Raw genomic sequence first — 26113 nt, forward strand, 5'->3', positions numbered from 1 at the left:
CCGTCCCAAGACTGCTGCCGTGGCTCTGCTGCATCTTTTCAGACCTTCTGGGGGAGCGGAGGCAGCGGGAGCAGCAGCCGGGGGGGGCATCAAGCAGGGCAGGGTTGGGGGAATTGAAAGGCAGTGTGGAGCAATGGTTAGAGTGTCGGAGTAGGACCCAGGAGAGCAGGGTTCGAATCCCCACTCGAATCCTCACTGGGAAACCTGGGGCCAGGTATCAGCTCTTAGCCGAACCTCCCTGGTTGCCCTCAGGACTCCCTGGTACTGAACGGGGTAGCTGTGCCCCTGAAGGACCAGGTGCGCAGCCTGGGAGTCATTCTGGACTCACAGCTGTCCATGGAGGCACAGGTCAATTCTGTGTCTAGGGCAGCTGTTTACCATCTGGTACGCAGAATGAGACCCTACCTGCCCACAGGCTGTCTCGCCAGAGTGGTGCATGCTCTAGTTATCTCCCGCTTGGACTACTGCCATGCACTCTACATGGGGTTACCTTTGAAGGTGTCTCGGAAACTGCAATTAATCCAGATTGCGGCAGCTAGACTGGCGTCTGGGAGCGGCCACCGAGACCACATAACACCAGTCTTGAAAGACCTACCTTGGCTCCCAGTACATTTCTGAGCACAATGTCCAACCATCTCATCCTGTTGGTGCTGACCTTTAAAGCCTGAAACGGCCTTGGTCCAGTAGACCTGGAGGAGTGTCTCCACCCCCATCGTTCAGCCTGGACACTGAGGTCCAGCACCAAGGGCCTTCTGGCGGTTCCCTCATTGTGAGAAGCAAAGCTACAGGGAACCAGGCAGAGGGCCTTCTTGGTAGTGGCACCCGCCCTGTTAATGCCCACCCACCAGATGTCAAAGAGAAAAATAACTACCAGACTTTTAGAAGACATTTGAAGGCAGCCCTGTTTAGGGAAGCTTTTAATGTTTAATAGGTTATTGTATTTTAGTGTTTTATTGGAAGCCGCCCAGAGTGGCTGGGGAAACCCAGCCAGATGGGCGGGGTATAAATTATTATTATTATTATTATTATTATTATTATTATTATTATTATTATCAGACCCAATCTGTGCATGGTAAGCTACACACCGAAGAGACTAATGATGACATTATTGGTTATTACGCACCCTTGTTTTCTGTTTGCCACAGATTTGCCCACTGTCACCACCAGCAAACCTGTGGCTGCCAGGTCTCCTCGCAGAAATTAATATGCCACCTGCACCCCCCCCCCTTTCCTGTTACTAGCAGGCAAACATTCTCCAAGCAGAGATTTGCTTAGAGGCACAGAGGAGTTCGCATCTCATTCCAAACAAGCGGAATGTGAAAGCCTCTTGATTCAGGTTTCCTGCTTTTCCATGCAGTGGGGCGGTGTGGCAGAACTCAATTTAGGCTATTTGGCAGATAAGGTGCTGTAAGAATGGTGATTATGATCGCGTTCGTATCTCTGGGAAGGAAATGAGACGTTGGGCAATATTTAAGGCTCACCCAACCCAAGCTCAGGCATCCAGCTCAGGCATCCCAGCCGCTGATAAAAATATTGCTGAGTATTTAAGCAGAGGGTCCCTCCAGATGACAGTTTTCTGCAACAAGTGCACTAGTAATGGAATCATAAAAAGGTAAAGGGACCCCTGACCTTTAGGTCCAGTCGTGACCGACTCGGGGGTTGTGGCGCTCATCTCGCTTTACTGGCCGAGGGAGTACAGCTTCCGGGTCATGTGGCCAGCATGACTAAGCCGCTTCTGGCGAACCAGAGCAGCACATGGAAATGCCGTTACCTTCCTGCCGGAGCGGTACCTATTTATCTACTTTTACTTTGACGTGCTTTCAAACTGCTAGGTGGGCAGGAGCAGGGACTGAGCAACTGGAGCTGACCTCGTCTTGGGGATTCGAACCGCTGACCTTCTGATCGGCAAGTCCTAGGCTCTGTGGTTTAACCCACAGAGCCACCCACGTCCCTAATGGAATCATATTGCACCTTATTCTGCTTTATTAGCCATTCCAACTCCCCAGCGATACTAGATTATTGCTGTCCAGAGGGGCACTCTTGTGCTATAGTGCAACCAAGGCAGGATGACTTCACCTACCCAAAAGCAGAACATTTCTGGCATGAAGAGTTATGGGATTTCAGGAAAAAGTTACGCAGGCATGAACTGATTGGAAATGAAGCGGTATGTCTCCCCTGAAACTTTTGCAGATGCAAACAACATTTAAACCGGAATCAACATATCCACAGTGGAAAGTAGTTCTGAAATTTACAGATTGTTCTCTTTTGAAAGAAAACTAGATGTACAGATAGTATATCACACCAGTACAAATAGCAAAAATGTACAAAACCTGGTTGAACATATGCTGGAAATGTAAAGAAAAGGAAGGTACTTTTTATCATATGTGGTGGGAATGTAGAGAAGTTAAAAATTTTTGGGAAATGATATACAATGAATGGGAAAAAAATGTTTAAAATGACATTTATAAAGAAACCTGAAGCATTTTTATTAGGGATTGTAGGACAAGACCTGCCAAAAAACAAAGAATCTATTTATGTACGCTACAACAGCGGCAAGATTCTTGTTAGTACAAGGATGGAAGAATGAGGAAATCCCAACGAAAGAACAGTGGCAAGAAAAATTGATGAGCTATGCGGAATTGGCTAAGTTGACATACAAACTACGTAATAAGGACAACTGTGACTTCAAGGAAGATTAGGACCTTTTTACAAATTAACTAAAAAGACAACAAAACAACTTTGACTCCTTGGCAGGTTTTGAATAAACATTCACAAAGTTACCAGTTGAATATATGGTAGATAAGGCAATGATATGTACAATTTTATAATATGCAATGGATAATATGTGCGAAGAAACCAGGGAGGGGAGCTAAGGGAATTGCTGGGGGGGGGGAGAGAGGGAGGAAGGGGAGGGAGGGGAGGGAGGAAAAAAAGGGGGGAATGTAAACGGTTATGTTGATTGATAATTTGTTTGCTAAAATTGTCCAATAAAATATATATTCTAAAAAAGAAGAAGAAACCAGAATCAACGTATGACTGTCCTGACAGCATCACAGACACAAATCGTCATGAAAGCTCCATAGAAAATGATGTCTAGAGGGACTCAGGGCTTTGTGGTGTTCAAAGCCCTTTGCTTGCATGACTAGAGTTGTCTTTACAACAATCTTGCAAGGGAGGTCATGTTGACATTTCCATTCCACCTTAAGAAACAGACATGGGATTCTTACGTGTCACATGTCTGTTTACATTCCAGCACAGTATGCTGGGAACTTCCGTTGTGTATAGCTTTTGCTTTTAGCTGTTCTCTCTGAGACGACATGAGAGACAGGCGACATGTTTCTTTGTCCTGATTTATGATTAATAAATCCGTAGTTGTAGTATGCTTCCACAAGCCTCACGCCTATTCTGGGTGCGCAGTTCAATCTGCTGATAGTGTGCCCTGGCTTTGAAGCCCGGGTCGCTGATTTACGTTGGTGCAGAAGTGATGGTCCATGCAGCAGGATGGCTGGAAGGGAACAGCCCGGCCGGGGCTAGCCAGCTGGCCTCCCAGACCTCTGCATGCCAACAGGTCAGTGCTGGACTCTTCTTCATTGGAGACTTTTCAACAGAGGTTGGATGGCCATCTGTCGATTCCTGTGTTTTTGTGAATCTACGAATGCCCATATTGCACATGGGCTGGGAGGGGAAAGGGACTTGAGACGACATGCAGTACAGAAATGGTGGGTGATGAAAGGTCCCTTTCAGTCAGGAAAATCTGCTTCTGGTAGGGTTGAGCTGAGCAGCTGGAAGAGTAGGAAACTATGGGAAACCCCATGGGAAAGAGGGAAGCCACTGGGGCAGAAAACTGATGGCTGGGGAAAGGAAGAAGAACCCCCTCGCTTCTCCCCTTGATTATCAGGCAGAGGGCCTTCTTGGTAGTGGCACCCGCCCTGTGGAACGCCCTCCCAACAGATGTCAAAGAAATAAACAACTATCGGAATTTAGAAGACATCTGAAGGCAGCCTTGTTAAGGAAGCTTTTAATATTTGATGAATCATTGTATTTTAATATTCTGCTGCAAGCCACCCAGAGTGGCTGGGGAGTCCCAGTCAAATGGGTGGGGTATTATTGGTAATAATAATAATAATAATAATAATAATAATAATAATAATAATAATAATAGAGTGGTACCTCAGATTACATACGCTTCATGTTACATATGCTTCAGGTTACAGACTCCACTAAGCCAGAAATAGTGCTTCAGGTTAAGAACTTTGCTTCAGGATGAGAACAGAAGTCGCGCTCTGGCAGCAAGAGGCCCCATTAGCTAAAGTGGTGCTTCAGGTTAAGAACATTTTCATGTTAAGAACGGACCTCCGGAACGAATTAAGTACTTAACCCGAGGTACCACTGTATCTCTGCTCTTGAGTGCCTTCACAGGCAGCGGGTTTTTTGCAATTGAAAAAATGGTGCTTGGGCTATCATTACAGAGAATCAAAGAAACTATGTGAGCTTTCCTGAAAGTCCTTCCCCACCCTACTTTGGCTAAAGGGCAGGGCAGAAATTCTGCAACAATGGGCACAGGTGGCAGGCACAGGTTTGCTGCTGGTGGTGGTGGAAATCTAGTTGGAAGGGATCCTGAGAGCCATAAGGTCCAACCCCCTGTTGGAATCTCAACTTTGGGCCTCTTGGTGTGCTTAAGTTCTAGGCGAGATCTGGACTGTCTGGTTCCGAGCTCTCTCTCTTAGGCTGGAATCCTAACCCCACTTACCTGGCCCACAATAGGACTTACTGATGAGTAGACCCAAGCAGGATTGCCCTGCTAGTCATTGCACTGCATTCTCTCAATCCTTCCTCTCCTCTCCTCCCTCTCCCTCTCTGGGTGCCCTGTCACCGATTTTGCCACCTTTTGAAACACAGACTTCTCTGAATTTTGCAGCGCAGCTCTCCAGCCGTGTAATACGTCCAAGAAATGCACCTATTACGGCAAAGTGTGTATACTTGCTTTGCGAAAGCATGTATATTAGACACAATTGCATGCAAATGCCTGTCTGTTAGGAGACATCAGCACTAAAAGGCTTACCATTCTTCTAAAGGGTATTTAAAAAAAAGAAATACAATAAAAAACGCTAGTTGGTGCAAACAACTTGAAACTGAGATGCACAGATTTGCCCATTCCTCGTCCCACGTGGCGGCATGGACATGTTTCTGCCACCACCACCCCAGGTTATTTGTGAGACCGTTTTAGCATCCTGGGGGAGGCAGAGAGGGGCGGGAAGAGACCAGCAAGGCTTCTCAGACAATATGAATAATGGCAAATGGAGAGAGACTGAGCGAAGGTGCAGGCCAGATAATTGGAAACGCATTAGAAGATTTAGCATTTGCAATGCAAACCACGCAGGGCTAGCCCACGGCCGTTGTCCTGCTTTTCATCCTAAGCAACCAATTCCCCGTCTAGTTCAAGGCGAGAGTGGCATTTTGGGGAAGGAGTGTTGTATTTACACCGATTCCTTTTCCTTCCCTACCCAGGAGAAAGAGGGTGGGTCTCAGTAGGGGGCTCTTGGCTGTTGAATCCACAGGAACATCAGGCACCACCTTCTGAATATTCCTCATAACTTTCCTTCTGATAATAATAATATAATAATAATTTATGATTTGTACCCCACCCATCTGGCTGGGTTTCCCCAGCCACTCTGGGCGGCTTCCATAGAAACCAAAAATACAGGAATGATCAAGGGAATGATCAAGGGAGTTGGGCATGTTTAGCCTGCAGGAGTTGAATTCTGGTGCTGGAGGAGACTCTTGAGAGTCCCATGGACTGCAAGAAGATCAAATCTATCCATTCTGAAGGAAATCAGCCCTGAGTGCTCACTGGAAGGACAGATCCTGAAGCTGAGGCTCCAAGACTTTGGCCACCTCCTGAGAAGAGAAGACTCCCTGGAAAAGACCCTGAGGTTGGGAAAGATGGAGAGCACAAGGAGAAGGGGACGACAGAGGATGAGATGGTTGGACAGTGTTCTCGAAGCTGCCAGCATGAGTTTGACCAAACTGTGGGAGGCAGTGGAAGACAGATGTGCCTGGAGTGCTCTGGTCCAGGGAGTCATGAAGAGTCGGACACAACTAAATGATTAAACAACAGCAAAGCCTGCAGGAGAGGAGACTGAAAGTTCGTATGACACCGATCTTCAAATACCCCAAAGGCCATCTAGTTCAATCTCCTGCAATGCAGAAATCTCAGCTAGCCATCCAACCTCTGCTTAAAAACCTCCAAGGAAGGAGAGTCTGCCTCCTTCTGACCAAGTCTATTCTGCTGTGCTTACCACCAGGAAGTTATTCCTGATGTTTAACTGATGAATAGTTAATCCCTCAAATGCTCCGGAGGTTCAACTCACCACCGATGGATTCAAGTTACGAGAAAGAAGATTTCAACTAAACCTTAGGAAGAACTTTGTGGTGGTGAGAGCTGTTTGACGGTGGAATGGAAAGTCCTTCCATGGAGATCTCTGCATTGCAGAGGGTTGATGACCCTCGTGGACCTCTTTCAACTCCACAATTCTATTATTCTATTTTGTATTTGCATTTCCTTTGAATGCCCGGTTGTTCTTAAATGTCGCTAGCTTTCTGGAGCCCCTGGGGACCCTCGGTGGTTGCTTGCAAGATGTCCTTGCGGTGCTCTGGGACAATTGTCCTCGACGAGGGTTGTCATCCTGCCCCTCCAGCGCTCAAAGCCGCGCTGAGGATCAGGCTCACGCCGCCGGCCAATTACCATTCTTTTATGCTTTAACAAAGATTAGATGATAAATCTGAAAGCGGGCGAGAGGACGAGGATCCTCTTGCATTTTCTTGCTCATCCTTTTATCTCCGAACGGAGGAATCTTACTGAACCTTCGCCAGCAATTCACTCAGGCTAATGAAGTGCGTAAGTAATGAGATTAAATAATCTCAAAACCATTATTGGGCTGCCTGAGGCAGATGCACCTCAAAGCTATGGCAGATTTGGGGCGAGACAGGAGGGAGGGCCTCCCTTTCCCTTTGAAAGATTTCTCCGCTCTCGCGAGCGCAGGATCGTGACCCTGGACCAGGCCTCCTCCAAGACAGAGTCCTCTGGAAGCTGTAGCTCTGAGGAGAAGGATGCCCTGGTCCATCTCATGTGGGTCACCAGAACTGCCTCCCCTTCCTTGTGCCTGAAGGAGACTCTCGCCATGGCTGGTCCACAGTCACCTTGGGGAAAGATGCCTCACAGTTGGAAACTCCATTAGCCCCAAAGGAGCCAACAGCTGCAGAAGAAGACTTTTCAACTGGCCAGGAAGTAGCACTCCAGGGATGGAGACCACCCAGCCGTAGATATGCAATTGAGCTTTTTTTGAGAGGTATGAAGCTCAAGGAAAGGCTGTGACTGAAGTGAGCTGCTGGTAGGGAGTGGTAATAGGGCCCATCCTCGGCCTTGCGGCAGCATAAAGCAACAAAAGGAAGTTAAACTATGGAACTCACTGCCACAGGAGGCAGCGGTGGCTTCAAAAGAGGATTAGACAAATTCATAGAGGAGAGGGCTATTGATGGCTACTAACCATGAAGGCTATGATCTGCCTCCACAGTCAGAGACAGAAATGCTTCTGAAATCCCGTTGCTGGAAACCAGAGGAAGGGAGACTGTTGCTCTTGAGCCGGCTTTCTGATTTCCCTTAGCGGCATCTTTCTGGCCACTGTGGGAACAGGAGGCTGGGCTAGATGGGCCATTGGCCTGACCCAGCAGGCTGTTCTTATGCTGTTTTGGGAGAGGAGAAGAACTAGAAGCAGAGGAGGAGGAGAACCAGAAGAAGACTCAGAACCTTGCTGAGACAACATAGATGTTTGGTCTCAGCTGCAGGTGAACTATCCAGGGTCCTGAATCTGATCTCCCTCCAAGTTGCTCATCTGGGGAAGCAGGATATACCAACCTCCCTTCCTTGGATTTGTAAGGCCAGTGACCTAATTCCTAACGTAGGGGTGATGTGGGCACAAAACCTCATTGCTAACCGCCCCCCCCAATTGCAGTGGTTCGTGTGTAGCTACAATGTCCCCCTGGCTGATCCCAGGCTCTTCCAAAAGATCCTAGGCAGGATCTGGGGTGTGAAGGTCCTTCCCCTGGAATAGGACTCTAAAGATGCTAGATCCTGTCTGTCTCAGCCAGAGGGAGGGGCTATCCTGTGAGTGACAGGGCTGGCCTCCAAACAACACAGGGGAACAGCTTAGTTAAGATGCTTGGAACGAAGTCAGGAGATTGGTCCTTGTAACCCCAACTTGTCCAATATGATAGGTGGCTTCAGATGTCTTTCTCAGATGTCTGCCAACCCAAGATCCTTTGAACTGGGATTGAACTTGGGGACTGACTGGGATTGGAGATAAATTTTGGGATTGTCCCAAATTTTATGAATGTCCACTGGTCAAGTGGGGCAGGGGCTCAGTGACCCACAGAACTCCTTGCCTAGTTTGCTCTCCTTTCTGACCTCTCTGGGACATCAGGCAGAGGTCTTTTCCACCTCACTACCGGAGATGGGAAGAGCTGAATGTGAGACCTTCTGTAGGCCAAGCATATACTCTGCCACATTCCTACATAGTCTTTCTCTTTGGGATTGAAGTTGCACAACGTCCTTCCTTCCCACCTTGGCCAATGAAATGAAAGTGAAATAAAGACAGCTTCCCCAGGAACCTTCCTCCCAAAGAAACTGTCCTTCCTTTCCAGTAAGAAACATAAATGCAATGAGGCTGACCATAAACGTTTAGTTTTATGTTGCTGTAAATTTTTATCTAATGCTGAAGGGTAAGAGAAGCAGAGGCTACGGGACTTGACTTTGACACTGCTGCGTGGTCTCCCCTTCCTGACCACCGTATAAAGTGGGTTTCTTGACTCTTCTGTTGTGCAAAGGGCGGGGTTGGCTTACCTACCCAAAACACATGCTAAAGAGGAATCCATCAAAGGGTCCCCTTTTGCTCCAGAAAGGTCTAAGTCCTTGACTTCATAGAATCATAGAATTGTAGAATGGAAGAGACCTCTGGCCAGTCACTCACTCTCAGGCTAACTAACCTCGCAGGATTGCCGCGAGGATAAAATGTGGAGTTTAGGAGCACTAGGTGCACTGCCTTGAGCTCTTTATCAAGAAAAAGGTTGGCTAGAAATGCAATAAATAGGCATTCGTCATCTGGGTCAAAGGAGATACTTTATCCAAGTAGCTTAGCTGGACACAAAGCGGTGCATGCTTTGGGGATTCCCAGAAATTAATTCCTCAGAAGATTCCTCACACCTGAGTCCTCGAGACAGCCAATGAGCATCGACATCAACAGGTATGACCTCCAGTGTCCTGTGCCACCCCCTTGCATCTTGGTGCACCCCAAAGATAATCCCACTGCACCCCAGGGGCAGGTACATCTCACATGGGGACCCTGGTGTAAGTGGGGACTCGAGAATCAGAGAGACACAGAACATACAAACGGTCTTCCTGAATCCAAAGAGACACCTGTCAGTGGAGTGGAGTGGTTAGAGCGCCAGACTAAGATCTGGGAGAGGCTGGAGTTCGAAACCCCACTTGGCCATGAAGCTCGATGGGGTGTGGCTTTGGCTACCGCTCACTGCCTCTCAGCCAAGCCTACCGCTCAGGGTTGTTGTGAGGACTGAATGAGGAGGGGGAGAGTTCCTTCAAGGAAAAGGTGGGATAGAAACACAATGAATGAACACCCAGCTCCGCCAGAAGCAGAGAGCGGTCGGAGGCACTTACGATGTAGCAGGGCTCGCAGTAGGCTTTCTTCTCCACCGCGTAGAAGGGCTGGCCCCGCAGTTTGTTGCCGCAGGTCACGCAGGTGAAGCACTCCACGTGGAAGACCTGGTCCATCGCGGTGCAGCCGGTTCCTTCTCCCACGACGTTCTCCCCGCAGCGGGCACAGCGACCTGGAGGGCAGAGAGGGGCCTGGAGTTAGGGACCACTCATGGTGCTTGGCCACGAAGGAGACCCCCATGGGAACGTAAGGGGGCATCAACCGGATTTGCATGGACAGGTGGAGTCCCCCAAGCCCTGGGCGCCCCCACCCCGTGTGGAATAACGACTCAAAGACAACGTGCTATGGGATTAAAATTGGCCACAACTTTATTACGTTTCAGATGTGGGTAGACCTTGGCTCAGGCATTGGGCGTTTATCCCTCCCAATTCCCCGCCAGGGAACTGGGGAGCATCAGGGTTATCCAGTGTGTGTGGGGGGGATGGGCTGGCTCTGGAGAACATATGTTCAAGCAGAGAGAGTCTGCCCCCATTACGCTGCCATCTCAGGGGAGAACAATGAGAACCTCTAGGCATACGGCCAAAGCCTCCCCTCAATACAACCCCTTTAATGGGGAACCCTGGTATCGCTGCCACAAAGAGGGGGGGCATGGGTCACCGCTGCACACACCCCCCCATTCAGGGAAGAGAGACTAAAGGATTCTGCCCAAGGCCTGATACTGACAAAGTTGTGACGTTTTGCTACGGGAAAGGCAAACCTGCCAATGCAGGGGAATTCCTTTCCGGCCCTTCAACAGTGACCTTGACGTAGCAGCGCCCACATACCTGTGGAGAAAAGGTTAACCTGCAAAAGAAGTCTTAACTGAGGGTGGGAGAAGCTCTGGAGCCAACTGACAATTCCCAGGTAAGATCCTCCCTCTATTGTGTGGGCAGGTGGTCCCTCCCCCTACCTGGCCTGATCACCTTGGCAACGCTTCCCCAGGCGGGATTGGGCAACTGACTGAGGTGGGCAGAGACCTCCAGGTATCCCACTTGGGGGGAGGTGAAGCCAAGCCTGTGCTAATGGTGCCGAATAGGGTCCAGGGACTGTGTGCAACCACGTAAAGGGCGCCTCCCATTTAATGTGGGGAGCAGTCATTAGCTGGAGGAAGAGGAGGCAGGGCGGAAGTTTACGAAATTAGACCCGGCACGGAGGAAGCAGATCGGGAAAAGCTTTCCTCCATCTCGGCTAATACTAGAACTTGCGGACAAGCAATGAAGATGAATATGGGAAGATTCAGGACAGAGAAAAGGAAGGACTTCTTCATGCATTGTGACTTGCAGTTATTTTTGCTGATTACAGTTTAGACAAACCTAGACAGCATCTTAAAAAGCAGAGACATCACCTTGCCAACACAGGTCCGTATAGTTCAAGTTATGGTTTTCCCAGTAGTGATGTATGGAAGTGAGAGCTGGACCATCAAGAAGGCTGATCACCAAAGAATTGATGCTTTTGAATTACGGTGCTGGAGGAGACTCTTGAGAGTCCCATGGACTGCAAGAAGATCCAACCTCTCCATTCTGAAGGACATCAGCCCTGAGTGCTCACTGGAAGGACAGATCCTGAAGCTGAGGCTCCAAGACTTTGGCCACCTCAGGAGAAGAGAAGACTCCCTGGAAAAGACCCTGATGTTGGGAAAGATGGAGGGCACAAGGAGAAGGGGACGACAGAGGACGAGATGATGGGACAGTGTTCTCGAAGCTACCGGCATGAGTTTGACCAAACTGCGGGAGGCAGTGCAAGACAGGAGTGACTGGCGTGCTCTGGTCCAGGGGGTCACGAAGAGGCAGACACGACTAAATTACTAAACAACAACAACAACAGTTTAGTAAAAACTGAGAAGTGTAAACTGTTCAATTATTATTTGCTAATATTTAGTTTTACTGTTTGACTTTTTGTATTGGAACAGATTGTTTATTATGTGTGTGAACTTTGCTGTCTACTTTGCTGTTTCTTCAGCTTGTAGATGGCCTTGTGCATAGTAATATAGAAAGGCGGTATGCAGATTAAAAGTGAAATAAAATGCAGCGCATATTTAAACTGTGGAACTCGCTCTCACGGGAGGCCCTGACTGAAAAAATGACCCACAATTTAAGAGGAACAAAGAAGAGAGACACCTTTGCGCAAGGAGGGCGGAGCTTCATTTCATTCACAAATTCTACAACAAACTAAAGACCAGCTCCCATATTAACCTGTGGACATATTTTACAGATGTCCAGTGTTAGAGGCTGCAATGTATGCACAGGTTTTCACAATGCATTTTGGAGGAATGTTTGAGGAAATTTAAAGAATAACAATTAAAAAAATGTTTTTTAAAAATAAAATAAATGTCAGAAGTGCCCTGCTGGGTCAACCCAAGGGGTTGCTTGGTAAAGTCTCCTGCTTCCATACAGAGGCCAACCAGGAGATTCTAAGTGTCTCAAAGAACAGCAACTTCTGCATGAAAAGGATGCTATCTCAGTTAGTTTGTTACATTGCTAATGGTGGTTTATATGTGGATTATTTTTACTGTGCATTTGCATTTCTTTTCTATTTTAAATTTTAATGCATCCTAGAACTCCCCACCCCCGTTCATTAGTCTGCTTTAAATGTGGATCATTTTCATTGGTAATGTTTATTTCTGGATTTTTGTAAACTTCTATTTCATGTCTGGGACACGGGTGGCGCTGTGGGTTAAACCACAGAGCCTAGGACTTGCCGATCAGAAGGTCGGTGGTTTGAATCCCCGCGATGGGGTGAGCTCCTGTTGCTCGGTCCCTGATCCTGCCAACCTAGCAGTTCGAAAGCACCTCAAAGTGCAAGTACATAAATAGGTACCACTCCGGCGGGAAGGTAAACGGCGTTTTAGTGTGCTGCTCTGGCATTGATTTCGCCAGAAGCGGCTCAGTCATGCTGGCTACATGACCCGGAAGCTGTACGCTGGCTCCCTCGGCCAATAAAGCGAGATGAGCGTCGCAACCTTAGAGTCAGCCACGACTGGACATAATGGTCAGGGGTCCCTTTACCTATTTCATGTTTATAGAGGGTGGCATTCTAGTAAGTATAACGCAGAGAGGACCCGCTGATATGAATCAACATGACTAAGTCCAGTACACTAATTTCTCCCATTACATTAAAACTCGTGGACACCCAAGGATGCTGAATGTTGGAAGGTTCGGGGCAGATAAAAGTCCTTCTTCACACAGCACAGAGTGCCTTCTGGCGGTTCCCCTATTGCGAGAAGTGAAGTTACAGGGAACCAGGCAGCATTAGTCATGCTGGCCACATGACCCGGAAGCTGTACGCCCGCTGCCTCAGCCAATAAAGCGGGATGAGCGCCGCAACCCAAGAGTCGGCCACGACTGGACCTAATGGTCTGGGGTCCCTTTACCTTTACCTTAAGTCCACAACATTATGGGTTACAGGTGTCGAGTGGTATTGGCCCTAACCGACTATATCCGACTTCACCCGTCCGTTTGAAGTCCGGGAAGGGTTAACCACCAGTAGGGGGAGTCCTGCTGATGCACATCAATTAGGAACTCCCCCCAGGGTCACCAATAGGGGGCGTGGCTTAGGCCCTCACCTCCCTCGGCTTCAGACAGGGCCACGCCCCCCAGAATCCTTTATCAGACTACCCTTCAATATGTGGGGCAGGTGATGGCGCTTCCTCCCCTCTTCCATCTACAAAACAATACCAATGTCTAACCGCCAATACCCAGAAAGTTGTGACGATTTGCTATGAGGTAGGCAAAAACCAAGTGGCAGGTGCCAATTTGCCAAGTGGAAAAATTCCTACCAGGCCCCTCAATGGTGACCAACCAAGGTCCATAGCAAGGTCAAAGAAAAGAAAACCTTATAGGGCGGGAGGGTGGGAAAAGCAGGAACAGCTGGCAGGCGGGAAAAGAGGGAGATCCCTGGCTGCGTCCTGCCTTAAGTAGGGCAAGCCACATTCCCAGAGCCAGCCGATTGGCTGGCCAGGAGCTGATGCAGCTGGGAATCCCCCCAATCGCGTGCGGGGGGGGGGAGCGTGATGCCTGCAACTCCACCTCCTTTGAAGGGCGGAAGTAGCTTTGCAGGAAACCAGATGAAGGTGCGAGTTTCTTTTGAGCTCTGGTCCTGCTTGCCACTGTAAGAAGAGGATGCTGGGCAAAAAGGCCCTGTGGCCTGATCCAGCATGCTATCCTTACATTGTTACATTCTAAACTGCCCTGTGATTTTTGGAAGGATGGGGGCACATCAATTTAATCAATGATAGCACTGTTCTGGTCCAGTGAGAGCTGGACCATAAAGAAGGCTATTTTCCGAAGAATCGATGCTTTTGAATGATGGTGCTGGAGGAGACTCTTGAGAGTCCCATGGACTGCAAGAAGATCAAACGTATCCATTCTGAAGGAAATCAACCCTGAGTGCTCACTGGAAGGACAGATCCTGAAGCTGAGGCTCCAAGATTTTGGCCACCTCATGAGAAGAGAAGACTCCCTGGAAAAGACCCTGATGCTGGGAAAGATGGAGGGCACAAGGAGAAGGGGACGACAGAGAATGAGATGGTGGGACAGTGTTCTCGGAGCTGCCAGCATGAGTCTGTCCAAACTGCGGGAGGCAGTAGAAGACAGGAGTGCCTGGCGTGCTCTGGTCCAGAGGGTCACGAAATGACTAAACAACTAAACAACAACAAGAACTGTTCTTAAGAGGTCAGGCAAGGCATTGGAAGGAACGGGCGGGCGAACGCTCCGAGATGATGCAGCAGCCAAAGCCATCCCTCCCTGCTTCTTTGGCTTGCAAGGAGATGCCTTCATCACGGTTACATGCGCCTGCTTCCGCCGCTCCCCAGAGCCCCCACCGCTGCTGCAGAGTGATACATGACGGAGAGCTGGAGAAACAGAACACGCCGTCTTTGAGCCAGGACATCTTTCTTATGTAAATACATCAGACTGAAATATCCACCTAAGGGCTCCCACAGGTGCCATCAATAACCGCTGTTCCTGCGGCGTCGCAGTGCGTGCAACCTGCCCCCCTCCTTCGCCGCCTTCTGAATTCTCGCCGCTTTCGGAGTCCCTCCGATAAGTGCGCTTTAGAGATTCATGGCACATCCCGGCTTTTGGACGGCCGGGAACCCACTGGCAGCGGACGTGGAAAAATCATTATTCCTAATGAAGAAATATCGATGACAGAACAGCGTTTCTAGTCAGCAGCCTAACAAGATTTCCGTTCCTGGTCCTTGTCGAACCCTCGCCCGCCCCGAATCCCGGCTATGGTGCGTGTCGCGCAAACACACACAGAGCTTTGCTCTTATGGATTTCCCTTCCAGTCAAAGGCCACCGGTGACCACACTTTAATCTTTTAAGACCTTCTGCTCACGACAGCCATTTGACGGCGAGGGATAAGAATAGTTGGGACACGGTGTTCTGCGAAGAGGAGGGGGAAAGAGAGCAGCGTTGGGTCTGCCTTTCTTCTCGTTGTTGTTGAATGTTTTAACTATGCAATGCGGCCACAGAAGTCAAGCTGAGCTGGGATAGCTCGGACAGAAGAGCACCAGGACCTTATGCTCAGTGTCGTGGGTTTGAGCCGCACACTGGACCCAAAAAATTCCTTCATTGGGGTTGGACTAGATGACCCTCATGGTCTTTTCCAACTCTGTTCTGTGATTCTATGAAGGCTTTCAGTAGAGCTGGGAGGCCTGTAGACTTATGAATGTAAGAAGAGCCTGGGGGATCGGGCCCATCAAACCCAGTATCCTGTTCTCGCAGCAAAGGGAAGCCTACAAGCAGGATTCGAACACAAGGGCAACGCTTTCCTCTTGCGGTTTCCAGCCACTGATATTGAGAAGCATCGCTGCCTCAAACTGTGGAGACACAGCACAGCCATTCTGCTTTGTAGCCTTCCTCCTTCAATCCTCTTTTAAAGACATCCGCTGTCTCCAATGGGAGAGAGTTCCACAGTTTAACTTTGTGGAGAAGCACTTTCATTTGTCTGTCCCGAATCTTCCAGCATTTAGCTTCTTTTGCTGTTGCTTTCTGGGAGGAAGGGAGGTGAGGCATCAGGGAGGGGGTGGTGCGTGAGTACCCCTGCAGAGCCAAAGTGGTGGTCTCACCAGTGCTCCTGAACAGTAACAACCTCCTTGCCCCTCTGGGTAAAAAGCAGTGATGCCTCTGCCGGGATGTTGGCGGGGTGACAATGCCCCTCCCTGCCAGCTCCTGGCCTGAATTGCTGGGCAAAATATTCCTTCACTGCAGGGGGGCAGATGACCCTTTGGGTCCCTTTTCACTACACAGTTCTAGGATTTTGTGATTCAGCAGGGCAAGGCCACAGACTGCCTGCTTCCCACCTGGTCAGGTTCAAGAAGATCTTGTGACTCCCAGGTAATTTCCCAGGGTTGATGTTTCAGATGAGTTTTCTTTGCAGAGCAGAAATGTTTGCTGCTCGGTTCATCCCAAAATACTCCAACTACGGCATATTTTGTATTTTAGGAGGAGAGAGATATGAAAGGCATCGCTTGATCAAAGCACTCATTCAGCGCGCAAAATTGCATCTGATTGCTAATGCCTCTCCCTTTGCCGTGGCCTTCCGAGATCTCATCCTCCATTCCCGCACCGTTCCAAAATTATCCGAGAATGAGCGCAGCTAAAAGGTGCCCCCCCTCTCCTTTCAAAAGGGAAAAGGTGTGGGTGGAAGTGTGGGGAAGAGAGAGACTAAGTGTAGGGAACAATCTACACCCAACGGAAACATGCCCACCCCCAAAATGACAGAGCTGATTGTCACGCTGAAAGAAACAACCCATTGCTAAGGCTGGATTATCAGTTTTCATAACAATGGAGCATTATCCGGAGTTCTGAGTGCGACAGCAAATTCCAGCAGCACCGACATTCAATTAAAACCTCTGGTGGCTGTCAAGCGCTTCTTTTCCCCCTGCCCCTTATCTGGTCCTGGGATTAACCCTTCCGGATCGTTTCCACACAAAGGAAAGTGATCCTTCAGCAACCGCAGGCGCATGTGAATCACAGGACCACCTTTGGGCAGGGGGCATACACTCTTTCCCCTTGCCAATGCAGGAAAGTGGGGTCAGGGCTGGTGGTCTTCAAACAAAGCGATGACCAGCCTGGGAGGTGCTGAATAGCCAGCAGCAGGGCTGGCTTACCCATAGGCGCTAGGGGTGCAGGGCTCTTGGGGGCGACAGGTCGAGAGTCCGGGGCTGAGTTTTGGAGTCCAGAGATTGAAGACCCAGGCCAGCCGACAGCTGCTGCCGAGTGGAGCAGAGTGTGTCGGAGCGCCACAGGTTTCTTTTTGCTGTGGGTGTGTGATGGCCGGGGACTCAGACGCGGAGGCTGAACCTGAGGAATCCCAGCCTTCACAGGATTCCCTGCCTCCAGAACCAGCTGAGCCGGGGCTGGGGCCTGAGCCTGAAGGGTCCTCACCTGTGCCGGATCCTCAGGTGCAGGCGTCAGCTGAGTCTGCTCTGGCTCCTGAGGTGATGGAGGACCCATTGCCTGCAGGTGCTCCACTCTCAGCCCCGTCAGGGGAAGCGGAGGTTGCCTCTGGGTCCAGTAACCCTCCAGCCTCTCCTGAGCTGCAGAGGCTAAGTTCCCGCAGGAGGAGTGCTCGCCTCCAGGCCAGGAGAGGCGAGTCACCAGAGGATCGGGCCGCCTTATGCCTCGGGGCAGATAAAAGCCAGCCAGCCCCAGTCCCAGGTTGCGGGAGCAACGTTGTTGGTAACCTGTTCCTGCCAGCACCCTGTCCACACCCTCGACCTCGGACTGGACTCGGACCTTGCTTCTCAGTTAGCCCCTGGGAGCAGCACAGGGTGCTGAGGCAGCTGGTCAGTTCTGCCCTCCTGCGCACCTGGGATTGAAGGGCCGTCGAGAGAGAGCTGTGTGCGGCATGGGAGAGAGTTGTGTGCCCCCCTAAAAAGCTCAACAACTTTGGCCTGCCCCCCAATTGGGGACACAGGGCAGTTTTTTGCACCCCAGCGTTGCATATGCTAAATCAGCCCTAGCCATCAGCTTTACAGGGTGAATTGTCTGACCCCCTGAAGAGCAGGGGGCCGCAGCACCACCCCTGGGCCATCTGCAGAGGGGGCTCTGCAAGACAGTAGAGGCTCCCCTCCTCCAGAAAGCTGCCCCAGGGGCACAAAGCCCAATCTTCGCAGGTAGCAGCAGGTGTGAGATCACAGTTAGGAATGCCCCATCTTAAGAAGTCCCAGCATATAGGAAAACAAGAAAGATGCAGAACAAAAAGGGCTGGAAAACCATTCATGCCTCCCTGGTGTGTAAGCTGTATGTTTAGAAGGACTTTATAACAGGGGGCAGGGAACTTTCAAAAGTGCCAGTCCCCCCAGTATTCTGAATTAGTGCAGTCAAATCTCTGGCCTGACCCCTCCCTGCTACGGCCATTCTTATCGTCTTAAGAACATCGGAAGGGCCTGCAGGATCAATCAAGTGGCCCATCTAGTCCACCATCCTGTTTTCACAGTGGTCAGCCAGACAAATTCAGGGAGGAGAGGGCTTTTCATACAATCCTAGAATCCTAGAGTTGGAAGAGACCACAAGGGCCATCGAGTCCAACCCCCTGCCAAGCAGGAAACACCATCAGAGCACTCCTGACATATGGTTGTCAAGCCTCTGCTTAAAGACCTCCAAAGCAGGAGACTCCACCACACTCCTTGGCAGCAAATTCCACTGTCGAACAGCTCTTACTGTCAGGAAGTTCTTCCTAATGTTTAGGTGGAATCTTCTTTCTTGTAGTTTGGATCCATTGCTCCGTGTCCGCTTCTCTGGAGCAGCAGAAAACAACCTTTCTCCCTCCTCTATGTGACATCCTTTTATATATTTGAACATGGCTATCATATCACCCCTTAACCTCCTCTTCTCCAGGCTAAACATGCCCAGCTCCCTTAGCCATTCCTCATAAGGCATCGTTTCCAGGCCTTGGACCATTTTGGTTGCCCTCCTCTGGACACGTTCCAGTTTGTCAGTGTCCTTCTTGAATGGCTACTAGCTCTGCTCTGTGACCACTGTTGGAGTCAGTGATGCTTCTGAATGCCAGTTACTGGACCCCAGTTTCTCTTGCCCCCGGGTCCTCCTTGAGGGCTTCCCAGAAGAGGCATCTGTTCAGAAACTTTGAGAAGAGGAAGCTGGATCAGATTGGCCATGGGTCAGACCCTGTGCGGTCTTCTTATGCTCTGATATGTTGCTTTTGTAGTGGTCCTTTTCACCGCTTTAAGCCCCCCTGGAAGGGTGTTATAAAAGGCATGGCATTAATAAGCCAATGCTCTTTCGTTTCTCTTTCACCTGGTCATGGCTGCCCCCCAAGAACCCCAGCAAGACTCATTCTTTCAGGACCCCCCAGCATCTCAGCAGACGCCAAAGAAGTTTGCTCCACTTGTGGCTCCCAATCCGCAGTTGATGGAAACCACAGGAGAGGAGAGGGTTGTTATGAGCTCGGATCCTGCTCGCAGGTTTCCCGCAGGTTGGCCACCGTGGGACCAGAATCCTGCACCAGATGGGTCACTGGCCTGATCCGGCAGGCTCGTCTTATGTCTTTGTGTTCTTCACACCAGCCTTGAAGTAAGATCCGACTGCAACCCTGCTGGGGTTCTGATTGTGACTTGTCGGGGCTGCATAACAACCGTCTGTCCTTCCCGTCAGGCAGCAAAATATCTGCAGCTGGCCCTGGAAGGTCTTAAGCAGCCTTTCGAAACCGTGACCGCTTGGTTGATGCTCCAGCCTTGCAACCACCCACCTCCTTGCCCGGTAGCTCGCTGTCAGCTCCCGAAGCAAAGCGGAACACCCCCTCCCCAATGCTGACAAGTCGGTGGGCTAATGCAATTTCCTCCTCTAATTTGTATTGGCTCGGACTCCATCCCGAATGTCCATGAGAGTTGCCTCTCATTTCCATCAAACGGAAGAACAGGCAGGACTCAGGAGCCATGCGACACGGGGCTGGCCTGCTTCTGAGCTCAGCCTCCAACCCTCCAAGATGAAATGGGGAGGGTGGACTGGTTGGGCAGCTTGCAGCCTGGAAAGGTGTGTGGGTGCTGCAGAGACCTGAGGTGTTTGGGTGGAGGGTGTGTGTTCACTGGCAGACCTCAGGGTCTCAAATTTCAACGGTGCCCTGAGCAACACCAACATTTGCTTCTCCACCCCCCTTGCACTCCGTTCTAAAGTATAGTTGCACCCAGTGCAAGCGAACCAGTCACACTCCTTTGGTGTGCTGAAGGACAAAATGCAAGAGAAAGCCAATTCCGCCCTACAGAGGAGGTGGAGTTGCGGGCTTCACGGCCCCACCATGCGCGGCAGCTAGAGCCCAGCCCTGCACAATTGGGGGGATTCCCAGCCGCATCACACCCTGGCCAGCCAATCGGCTGGCTCTGGGGGTGTGGCCTGCCCATTTAAACCAGGACGTGGCCTCCCCGCCTGCCAGCTGTTCCTGTTTTGCCACCCTCCCGCCCTATAAGGTTTCCATTCCTTGACCTTGCTATGGACCTTGATTGGTCGCCGTTGAGGGGCTTGGTCGGAATTTTTCCACTTGGCAAATTGGCACCAGCCACTTGTTTCCGCCTACCTCATAGCAAATCGTCACAACTTTCTGGGTATTGGCGGTTAGGCATTGGTATTGTTCTGTAGATGGAAGAGGGGAGGAAGTGCCATCACCTGCCCCACATATTGAAGGGTAGTCTGATAAAGGATTCCGGGGGGTGGTGGCCCTGTCCAAAGCCTGGGGAGGTGAGGGCCTAAGGCACACCCCCTATCGATGACCCCGGGGGAGTTCCTAGTTGATGTGCATCAGCCGGACTCCCCCTACTGGTGGTTAACCCTTCCCGGACTTCAAGCGGACGGGTTGAAGCCGGATATAGTCGGTTAGGACCAATGCCTAAGCCAATACTGCTCAACACCTGTAACCAATAAAGTTGTGGACTTATTTATCCCATTAACCTAATTGTGTCTTTATTTCCACTGGGGGGGGGAGCATCTAAGGCAGGAATGAGGGATGTTTTCCCCCTCCCAGTTAAGAACTGCATTTCTTCCTAGGTAGTAAGAATGTAAAAAGAGCCTGCGAGACCAGGCCAGTTCTGATCTCATGGGCCGACCAAAGGGAAACCTGCAAGCAGGAACCGAGTGCGAGAGCCCTCTCCCCTCCTGCAGTTTCCAGCAACAGAAGCAGAGGCATTGTGGCTGCCAGCCAGGGATAGCCCTCGCGTCCTCCATGAATTGGTCTCCATCCTCCTTTCAAAGCCATCCAAGTTGGTGAGCACCCTTGCCTCCGTGTCAGCGGGTTCCACAGCTCAACTATGTGCTGTGCCAACATTAGCTTTGGTGAACTAAGCCACGGCTTAGCACGATGTGTGAACCAGACGTCTGAGAATCAAAGAACTTAAGGAGAGCCGCTGGATCAGGCCCGTGGCTGACCTGGCCCAGCAGCCTGTTCTCACAGTGGCCAAAAGGGAGACCTGCAAGTAGGATCCGAGTGAGAAATCCCTCTCCCTTCCAGTGGTTTCCAGCAACCAGGATTCAGGAGCATCACTGCCTCCTGAATGTCGAAGGAGAGCTTAGACATTTTTTTTTGGGGGGGGGCTTGCATGCTGCTGGTGGTGAGCAGGGCTAGGATGCCCCCTTTCTCTTCCTGCCACCCATTTTCTCCTTCTCTCCTTCTGCCACCCCCTTTCTCTCTCTCGTTCTCCTTCACCCCTATTCCTTCCCTGTGTGATGGCCTCGGACTCGGGCTCAGACTCGGAACAGAGGAGACTCAGTCTGCACCGGATCCTTTGCCTCAGGCATCAGCTGAACCAAGTCTGGGGCCTGATCCTGAAGAGTCCCAGTCTGCACAGGTTTCCCTGAAACAAACACCAGCTGGGCCGAGTCAGGGGCCTGATCCTGCCCTGGCTCCAGATGCGGGGATGACCTCCTTGCCTCCAGCTGGGCCATCACTTACAGCTGCTCCACTACCGGTTGGGTCAGGGGAGGCTGAGGCGGCCCCTGGGTCTAGTAACCCACCGACGTCTCCCGAGCTGCCGAGAGCAAGGTCTGAGAGAAGGAGAGACCTGAGTACTCGCAGGAGGAGTGCTTGCCTTTGGGCGAGACAGGGAGGTGAGTTGCCGGGGGATCAGGACCAGCCGCTACCCCAACAAAGATAAAAGGCTGTCGGACCCCGCCCCAGGTTGCGGGAGCAACATTGCTGTATGCCAGAACCTGCCTGAGATCCTGTACCTGACTTTGCCTGGTTTCCTGCCTCGTGTCCTGCCTTGGCCCTGTCGGACTGACTCCTCGCGGAACCCTTGGATTCAGGATCGGACCTGGACCGCGTTTTTGGGGTTACCGCCGGGCCCAGCACATCCTGCCCAGGGGAGGGAAAAATCTGTCCTTGCCAGAGGTCTGTACTGACTGTGTGGGGAGTGCTTTGCCCCTCTATCTCACCCCTTTTGGCTTATTTCCCTCTACACCCCCCAACCCCCCCCATTGCCCTCATTCTCTCTCTCTCTCTCTCTCTCTCTCTCTCTGCGCAGGACAGGGGTCATGCGAACCTGCTCAAGCCCCAACACTCATCCTGAAAATTCACTGGCCTTTCTGAGTGTCCAAGCCTTCACTGCTGGAACAACTGAGCATCTTTCCCGAAACCAACTTTAGCAAGCATCCTCACCTGAGCCACGAACTTCAGCCCCAACCCACGACCTTAAACCTCCACAGTTCCCAGAGAGACAGGACGCCTGCATCCCTAAATAAATGGTCCTTTTAAAGGGATGAGCTTCCACCCATCTCTCAAGAACAACAGTCCCCTTTGGGGGGGGCATCCGAAACACAACACCGGGGGGGGGAATCCCCCGAGATGTGAGAGGAAGAAAAGTCTCTGATGGGAGCCAGCGGCCCACCATTTGAGCAGAGGCTGACCCGCCGAATGATCCTTGCTGGCTTTTCGAATGTAATTATTTGGAACAAATTATTTCCATGACTTAATACGATGCCTTGGAGCTCTCCAGTAAGGTTAATTAGATTGCTGCATTCAAAACCTATCTGCTCTCAACCGACTTTTAATATGCTCTGATGCAGCTTTCTAAATTTGACCTAATGATACGATTAGTGGGCAGCTATCTGGCCTGCTACGATTACCGCAGCACTGAATCCCCGAGGGGTTGGGGGAAACATGTTCGATGCAAATTAGAGTCAATGTCGCTGGGCCGTCCCCTCTCTGTTTTCATTTTTTGGCTGACCCCCACCCCTCCTGCACCCTGGGGCAACGGGCCTCCACTGTACAAAACTGTACCATGGGCATGGCTAAGTTCATTAGCTCTGGTAGCTAACCATTTTATTTTATTTTTTGCACCATGCACCAATGGCTTGTGGAACTCTCTGCCACCAGAACACGGGAGAGGTTGGAGCGCTTACCGAAGTATTCTTGGGAAGGTGGGTTTTCCATGTCGTACAGCATCTTCTTGGTCAGGTGTTCCAGCTCGTCCTCCGGTCTGAACAAAGGAGCACTTGAGGCAGGGTTGGGACCGCCATGTCCACTCTGGAAGAGGAAAAAGAGGCAAGTTTTGACGTTTCCTTTTGGACCAGGGGCATGCTGTTGAGCGAAACTGTACATGGACTGATAAGTAGGCCCATGGAGGAAAGGTTATTTATTAAACATATGGCAAAGCAGCCAAATGCATGGCGATTTCTTCAAAATATGGTGTCAACTGGTGGCATCTGTAAATAGGCAAGACCTCTGTCCCTCCCCCATCTCTTTCGTTGCAATCAGCTGAAAATGCAACACCATTAAAAAATAAAATAACCCAGTTTGGGATTACGCAGGGATCACACAGCAGCCTGACGGTGCTGCAGAGTAAATCACAATCAATGTTGTCACAAAGCCAGTGGAGAGCGAAGGCAATCGTGTATGAACTAGCACTGCCCTCACTCTGAATGGGCATCTTCACCTGAAAAAAAAAATACCAGGGGGTGGGATGCAGGTATTCACGAGTGGCTGCATGGTCCACTTTTCAGAGGCTCTTGGACCACCACATTGGGACAATCTATTCTGAATTATGGTAATGGGATTTTTCTGAATTTGGCCTCCTTTGCCCCCCCAAATCTTCTCTGGTTAGATGCAAAAAGAGAGAGACAAAATGTCTGCCTACACCATGGCTTCTTCATCAGACCCACTCTAATCATTAACGGACTCCATCTCTTAAGGGCAATACTTTCAATTATACTAAAACCAGCTGATTTGCATGTTCCCTGCACTCAGGCTCCCCGCTCCCCCTGGCCAAAGAGCTCCACAGTGCTCAGAATGAGCGCAGTTGGAAGCAAATCTACATCAATCTAGTCCCAGTTTGCATAATGTGACTTTTCCGCATAGTTTGGTACAAAATTGGGTGAGGGAATTGAAAGATTTTTTAAAATAAAAAACCATGGTTTTGCTGTACACAGGCAACATTTTGGGAAATCTCCCCTTCGGCATTGCTGTTCTTGGATTTTATCGTGATTTAACAACGGCGAAAACATTTCTTTGTGTGCACTTATTATGTTCACCATTTAGGAGCTGAAAGCTTTTCCCCACACCCAAACTGCGCTTGCTTGTAAGTGCGGTCTTTTCATACTAGCAGCAAACAGATTTTAGACGATGTGTGAGGTTTTCCGTACCCCCCCCGACAACTCTGTGATATCCTATCATCATCTTCATCGTCACTGTCATTTCTAAACTGCCCTTCATCCCATGGGATCACAGGGCAGCATATAATAAATAATAATACTAAAATTTTATTTATATCCCACCCTCCCCAGCCGAAACCGGGCGCAGAGCGGCTAACAACAATAAAAGTAACACAGTTTACATAAAATCACAATCAATTACAGTGGTACCTCGCAAGAAAAATGCCTCGCAAGATGAAAAACTCGCAAGACGAAAGAGTTTTTCGTTTTTTGAGTTGCTTCGCAAGACGAATTTCCCTATGGGCTTGCTTCGCAAGACGGAAACGTCTTGCAAGTTTGTTTCCTTTTTCTTAAAACCGTTACAGTAATACAGGGTGCATTGCTTGAAGAGGTGCAGTTGCGACTTGACTTTGAGGAGCAACTCATAGCACGCGGTGTGATAGCCTTTTTTGAGGTTTTTGAAGACTTTGGTGATTTTTGAAGCTTTTCCAAAACTTCTTTTGCAGCCATTTGGTAAGTTAAACTTTTTTGGGGGGGGGTTGGATTTTGGGTTGGGGTGTTTGGAATTCAAGGACTTGGTGTTGGGGAGGGGTTTGCAAGAATCTGGAATTATTGTTCCTTCAATTTTTGAAATGCTCTTTACAGTATGTGTGACTTTAAAGAGCACTTAATAAACTCTTTTTGTACCAAATTTGGCTTTGTTTGGACTTTTTTTTGACCATAGGAACACATTAATTGATTTTCAATGCATTCCTATGGGAAACCATGCTTCACAAGACGAAAAATTCACAAGACGAAAAAACTCGCAGAACGAATTAATTTCGTCTTGCGAGGCACCACTGTAATTGACATGCAGTCTAAAATAAATTCATTCTAAAATCAATTCAAGATTCCAATTAATGGCAACCACTGGGCATTAACCGACATTTGCCCACAATTCCTCTTCACTGCATAAAATGGACCTTATCATGGTCCTCTTTGTCCGGCAGAGAAGAGGAGGTTCTCCTACCGCCCGGGTCCCTATTACCCCAAGCCTCTGAGGGTGCAGGGACTCTCAAGAGGGGCCCCTCTGCCAATCTCAGCAGCTGAGAGGGTCTCTAGGGAATCACTGAATCTTAAGAGTTGGAAGCGACCCAAACGCTCAATGCAGGAATCTCAGCTAAAGCCATCCAACCTCTGCATTAGGGAGCGGGTGGCGCTGTGGTCTAAACCACTGAGCCCCTTGGGCTTGCCAATCGGAAGGTTGGCGATTCGAATCCCCGCGACGGAGTGAGCTCCTGTTGGTCGGTCCCAGCTCCTACAAATCTAGCAGTTTAAAAGCACACCAGTGTGAGTAGATAAATAGGTACCACTGTGGCAGAAAGGTAAATGGCATTTCTGTATGCCCTGGTTTCCGTCACAGTGTCCCGTTGTGCCGGAAGGGGTTTAGTCCTGCTGGCCACATGACCCAGAAAGCTGTCTGTGGGCAAACGCCAGCTCCCTCGGGCTGAAAGCAAGATGAGCGCCGCAACCCCAGAGTTACCTTTGACTGGACTTAACCATCCAGGGGTCCTTTACCTTTAAAGGTAAAGGGACCCCTGACCATTAGGTCCAGTCGTGACCGACTCTGGGGTTGCGGCGCTCATCTCGCTTTACTGGCCAAGGGAGGAGCTGGCGTACAGCTTCCGGGTCATGTGGCCAGCATGACTAAGCGAACCTTCTGGCGAACCAGAGTGGCGCACGGAAACTCCATTTACCTTCCCGCCA

The 26113-nt window shown here is 50.1% G+C and overlaps 1 protein-coding gene and 1 long non-coding RNA gene across 4 annotated transcripts in view; both read right to left on the reverse strand.

Moving 5' to 3' along the window:
• LOC309533369 overlaps window positions 1-26113 on the reverse strand; it is a 190820-nt gene that overhangs the window by 37185 nt on the left and 127522 nt on the right. The gene's annotated exons all lie outside the window — the stretch shown is intronic.
• The window catches only part of LPP (LIM domain containing preferred translocation partner in lipoma), a 300872-nt gene that overhangs the window by 31803 nt on the left and 242956 nt on the right, over window positions 1-26113 (reverse strand). For all 3 annotated transcript variants that reach the window (XM_082224279.1, XM_082224280.1, XM_082224281.1), the window contains 2 exons: window positions 23120-23243; window positions 9731-9900 (listed from right to left, as the gene is read on the reverse strand). In XM_082224279.1, the coding sequence (XP_082080405.1) occupies window positions 9731-9900; window positions 23120-23243 (294 nt within the window). The remainder of the gene's footprint in view (window positions 1-9730; window positions 9901-23119; window positions 23244-26113) is intronic.

This window comes from Podarcis vaucheri (assembly GCF_965113315.1).
Source record: "Podarcis vaucheri genome assembly, chromosome: 5".
Taxonomy (NCBI): domain Eukaryota; kingdom Metazoa; phylum Chordata; class Lepidosauria; order Squamata; family Lacertidae; genus Podarcis; species Podarcis vaucheri.